The sequence below is a fragment of the Micropterus dolomieu genome, linkage group LG12 (genome assembly GCF_021292245.1).
Source record: "Micropterus dolomieu isolate WLL.071019.BEF.003 ecotype Adirondacks linkage group LG12, ASM2129224v1, whole genome shotgun sequence".
Lineage (NCBI taxonomy): Eukaryota > Metazoa > Chordata > Actinopteri > Centrarchiformes > Centrarchidae > Micropterus > Micropterus dolomieu.
Genome location: NC_060161.1, coordinates 26,495,838 through 26,501,466, shown reverse-complemented (window position 1 = coordinate 26,501,466; position 5,629 = coordinate 26,495,838). Strand labels below are relative to the sequence as shown.

The window sequence follows — 5,629 nt, the reverse complement described above, 5'->3', positions numbered from 1 at the left end:
GCCGTAGCACTTGGTCCTGCTATAATGGACTCAGAAATGGGGGATGCATCCAGACCACTGATTTGAAGAGCAGCTTCTTCTGGCATATGCAAAGTTGAGGGGCGGGCAGGACTTGCAACAGCAGGGACTGTGTTTCCACTGCTGACTGCAGAGGTAGAGGCTGCATCTGCATTGAAGACTGAAGTTGTTAGTGACCCCTCTTGCCCCTTTACATCGTCATTTGCCACAGGACAAACAGTGGTGTCCATGGCGATCTGAGTTCCTAGTTTCTCACCGTCCTGCTTCATTACTGTGTTTCCACTGCTGACTGCAGAGGTAGAGCTCACATCAGGAGAGAAGACTGAAGTTTTTAGTGACCCCTCTTGCCTCTTTACATGTTCATTTTCCTCGGGACAAACAGTGGCGTCTATGACAATCTCAATTCCTGGTCTCTTACTGTCCTCATGCATTGCTGCGTCACCTGCAGCCGTAGCACTTGGTCCTGCTATGATGGACTCAGAAATGGGGGATGCATCCAGACCACTGATTTGAAGAGCAGCTTCTTCTGGCATATGCAAAGTTGAGGGGCGGGCAGGACTTGCAACAGCAGGGACTGTGTTTCCACTGCTGACTGCAGAGGAGAAGCTAGCATCAGCAGAGGAGACTGAAGTTGTTAGTGATCCTTCTTCCCCCTTTGCATCTTTATTTTCCATTTGCTTGGGACAAAAAGTCGAGTCCATGCCAATCTCTGTTCCTGGTTCCTCCTTTGCTCCTTTGTCTTCCTTTGCTCCATTATTTGTGGAGTTAGCACTTGATCCTGCTGTGATGGGCTCAGAAATGGTTGATCCATCAGGTCCACTGGTTTGAAGAGCAGCTTGTGACCCAGTTACCAAAAGTTCAAAAGAGGGATGAGGCTGATTTTGGCATTTCACAGCTGGGGACTTGGCTTCAACCATGAAGGTATCCGGTTCAAAGTTTATAGTGATCTCACTAGAATCTTGTAGACGATGTTTTAGGTTCCTCACACTAAAATTAAAGCAGAAAAGGATTGTCAGTAACAAATGACAGCAGGGGTTTTCTCACAAACTGGCTGAATATAGCTATACTTTGTTAGTTCTCTTCCAGTGTCCCAGTTAAATGTTCAGTTATATTATGGTTAATAAAAAAAAGTGTTCAGTGTTTGTATTTCAAAACCCCCACTTTCTGTTGTGGTACTGCAGAATCTCCCCACTACCTTGTGTTCTTTTGTTCCCCCCCTTCCCTAAGTTTTCTGTCTGTCCTCCCTGTCTGTGTTTGTCTGGGCGTGGCTAAACTCTCTGGCTCCAGTGGCGCACCTGGTCCTCATTCCACTAATCAAGCTCCTGCAGTATTTCAACCCCAGTCCTCCTCACATTCTTTGCCAGATCGTCAGTTAACCGCATGTGGTACATGCGTCAAGGCCAACGATCTACTCCAGTAAGAGTCCTTGTAATTTCTGTGTCTCCCTGGATTAACCTGTTTTTCTCTGTGCCCACGATCACACTACCTCCGGGAACTCTGCTGAATGCCACACCCCGCTCTGCTCACATCTTGCCTGGACAAACCCCCCTCCTCCGTGTTCTCCATTCTGCCCTGTTGGAACCTACCACCCAGTCTTCCGTTGCACTTTTCAATAAAACCCTTTGTTACCCCCTCAAACTGTTCCGAGTCTGCCTTTGAGTCCTTAAGTTCCTGTATTATGACACTTTCCTCTTCCTCTACCTTTGATAGTAAGTTAGACTTACGTTTTCATACATCAGCTTTTTATTTCCTTGTTTACAAGTCGCATTAGACATTTGTGATACCAATGTCTCACATTTGCTGACAAGAGAAGAAGGACCATGAAAAACAGTATCCATCTTTTTTACCGAAGCGGAGGTAAACTGTTTTGCAAAACATGCAGTATTGTGATTGAACATTAAGGAAATCATGATCGACACAAAGACTGGCAGAAACGCATGGAGGAAGTCAGACAAGACAAATCAATGTCACACAGGATGTTGCATCCCTGTCAATAACAAGTGCTGAAAGAATCAAGGTAAGCTGGTTTATATGTGCAGGGTTAGGGTTAGATCCACAAAATCCTACAGGGACTGTTTAATGAATCAACTATAATTATAAAGTTAAATAAAATCTACCATGAAGTTTTCATGTAATCCCACAATTTCATTGCAATTTTTTAGAGAAGCTGTCACGAAATCACACAGTGGTATACTCACGTCTCAAAACTATGAACTTTACTCCTGGAGAGAGAAAAAAGAAGAAGTTGGTCAGTTTAGGTGTGAGGATGGGGACTTAAGAAATAAAAAATACATCAATACTTAAACAGGCTACCTGCTTTCATAATGACAGAGTCATTATAAAACTAATTCTATTCCATTTTATACCCCTCACGTTTTAAAAGCACATGCATACCAAACTGTGCGCCTTTGAGCAGAATCTGGGGAGAAAGTGTTGTATTTTTCCACCGTCTGCGTTACACTGCTGGAGTCAGCCATCTCAATGCAGATCTGAGGTAAAACAACAGTCATGGACAATGAGTGAAAAGACAGTAGTGAGGGATAGATGCAAGTACTTTTCATATGTCCTGATATTGTTTAGACAAGACAATTACACAATTAACCAAAAATAATCATTAGTTGCAGGCCAATGTCTTTCATTGATGCTAAATACAGAGTGGACACTCTTTTAAAGAAACCCTTCTGATGTAAAGACTTACAGACTTACTAATGCACAGACTGTCTTCTTTCACTTCCTTTTAAAACACCTTGGCTTGCTGTTTTCACTTAACTTCAACCTGTCTGTATCCAAGGCAGGCCACTCAATTGATGGTGCTTTCAGACCAAAAGCGGAGCGTGCATTCGGGGCGGTGAGTTTACATATAAAGTCAATGCAAAGAGGCGTAGAGCTGCGATTTCCTGTCAGGCGGCGCCAGCGATGTGAAGGCGAAGCGAATGCAACGCAAAGGAATTTGCGTAAGTTGAATATCTTCAACTCAAGCGAGAAAGTCGCATGAAGCTATCAGCGTTGAGAATGTCTGTATGTCACAGATGACTTCATAGCGTTGTGTGGCAGTGCAGGCGATTAAAAATCCGCTGGCCGGCGGAGAGCTGCTAAACTTGGGGGAGAGGAGCAGGGAGCAGCGCTACAGCTTTTGGACAAATAAACACCCGTGGTTGGACTGGCTCTGACAACTACGCCGTTTGCTCGTGGCAGGAGCTCGGACTAAACTGCTTTTATTAAATTAGTTTTTGAGATTACAACGTTGATTTATCTTCACTCAAGCTTGTCAGCTAGATTCCGCGCACATCCTGTTCCAGTGTCATTAGCGTCGTTTGGCACATCGTTGGACTACTACTTCACATTTATATTAAAACCGGACAAAATTGGACATTGCTGTAAGAAAAGAAAGTGAGGAGGTTGAACTACCTGGTGAGTTCAGAAAACATGTGTATGTAACTTTATTCCAGCTATCGCACTTTACTGTGACCAAGTTAGTATAGCATAGCCCTGATCAATCCGAACTCCATTCAGAAAATAATCATTTTAGAAGTTGTTGACAGACCTGACAAAACATGAATTCATATGTTTAACAAATCTGCATCATATTCGTAGTTATTTCGCCATCAGTTTAATGCATTTATTGCACTTAAATCACAGCAAAATGTTTACTTTGGGTTCATACAGCTGTTGTAATGGCAAGTTATGTTTATTCGCGTTGTGTGTGAACACTCAGCAGTTGTTCAGCGATAAAACCCCCGCGAGGAAAGCGTGGATTAAATTCGCGAACATTAGATTGCATTAGATTGCCCTCCTCGCCGTCACAGAGGAACTTCACCCTGCTAGATTAGCCTCTTTCTCCTCCACTCTCCAAGGACTGAGAGTCTCAGGTATTAAATGCTGCCTGTTCCCTTGCAGCCGCACTACTGGGGTCCCTCAGTGTTCTGTTCTGGGTCCCCTCCTCTTTTGTCTTTACACCAAGTCACTTTACTGTAATTCACTCACATGGCTTTCCCTACCACAGCAGATGACACTCGACTTATTGTCTCAGTCTGAAACCCAGGTGACTCTCAGTGTATGTCTCAAAGCTGACCACCTGAAGCTCAACCACTGCAAGACCAAGCTGCTCTTCTAGGGAGGGTCTATCCTACGACATCTCTGTGACAATTGACAACTCTGTGGTGTCTCTGTCCCTGAACCTGGTTGTGACACAGGACGACCAGATGTTCTTCTTCGCTGCAAACATTATTGTGAAAGTATTGAACAGCCTTCTGCAGCACAATCCCACTTTTAGTTTATAGATACATAACATATGTAAGGCAATTTAATACCTTCTTAGCCCTTTTTTGAAAGATATTTAATGCTTTAAGACTATTCAAGACCTGTAGATTCAAAACACTTAAAACAAACTTTTTCACATCAGGGACTACTGAACTAACACAAATTAGACCATGGATAAGATAATGTCCCAGAGTCCCCCATCTGATAGGATTTTTGCTTTTTAGATGTTTTATTACAGATAGTGTATGAAGCCCATGACCAAAATAGTCAGACATTATGTCACTGTGGATAGAACTATAACAAAAATAAAGTATTCCCCTTTTTGCTGGGGACCCCCTGGAACTCCCTCAAGGACCCCTGGGGATCCCCGGACCCCACTTTGAGAACCACTGAACTAGAGGACCGCTAGTTGCAGTAAAATATACAGTACTGTGCAAAAGTTTTAAGCCGGTGTTGAAAAATGCTGTAAAGTCAGAATGCTTTCAAAAATAGACATGTTAATAGATTATATTTATCAATTAATAAAATACAAAGGCAAGGCAAGTTTATTTGTATAGCACATTTCAACAACAAGGTAATTCAAAGTGCTTTACATAAAACATAAAAGCAACAGGGAAATTGAAAAAATACACACACACAAAGTTACAGTGCTGTGTAAAATATATAATTAAAAGCAATGGTAAAAAGCTAAAAACAAAGAAAAAGAAAACAATACAGTAAATGTTACAGTGCAGTGCAAGTTATCAATCTACTAGTTAAAGGCAGTGGTAAAAAGAAAAATCTTAAATATTTAATTAAAAGCAATGGTAAAAAGGAAAGTCTTCAGTCTTAATTTAAAAGAACTGACAGTTTCAGCAGACCTGCAGTTATCTGGGAGTTTGTTCCAGATATACGGAGCATAATAACTGAACGCTGCTTCTCCTTGTTTAGATTTGACTCTGGGGACAGAAAGCAAACCTGCCCCAGATGACCTAAGAGGTCTGGATGGTTCATAACGAAGCAGAAGATCAGAAATGTATTTTGGCCCTAAACCATTTAGAGCTTCATAAACTAACAGCAGGATTTTGAAATCAATTCTTTGACATACATGAAGCCAATGTAAAGACCTCAGAACTGGAGTGATGTGATCCACCTTTTTGGTCTTAGTGAGGACTCGAGCAGCTGCCTGATGGATTTTTTAGGGAGCCCTGTAAGGACACTGTTACAGTAGTCGAGTCGACTACGAGTCGAAGTTTTTCCAGGTCTTGCTGAGACATAAGTCCTTTAATCCGTGATATATTCTTCAGGCGATAGTATGCTGACTTTGTAATTGTCTTAATGTGGCTCCTCAAATTCAGGTCTGAGTCCATGA

At 42.2% G+C, this 5,629-nt stretch overlaps 1 protein-coding gene across 5 annotated transcripts in view; it reads right to left on the bottom strand.

The window, feature by feature from the left end:
* LOC123980428 (nuclear pore complex protein DDB_G0274915-like) overlaps positions 1–2,543 on the bottom strand; it is an 11,428-nt gene extending 8,885 nt beyond the window's left edge. Inside the window, exons 1-3 of one of the 5 annotated variants that reach the window (XM_046064816.1) lie at positions 2,413–2,543; positions 2,217–2,240; positions 56–1,005 (exon numbers count right to left, since the gene is read on the bottom strand). In XM_046064816.1, coding sequence (XP_045920772.1) covers positions 56–1,005; positions 2,217–2,240; positions 2,413–2,528 — 1,090 coding nt within the window. In that variant the 5' untranslated portion in view covers positions 2,529–2,543. The remainder of the gene's footprint in view (positions 1–55; positions 1,006–2,216; positions 2,241–2,412) is intronic. The other 4 variants (XM_046064815.1, XM_046064814.1, XM_046064818.1 and 1 more) reach the window with 4 other exon arrangements.
* Between the last annotated feature and the right edge of the window lie 3,086 nt (positions 2,544–5,629).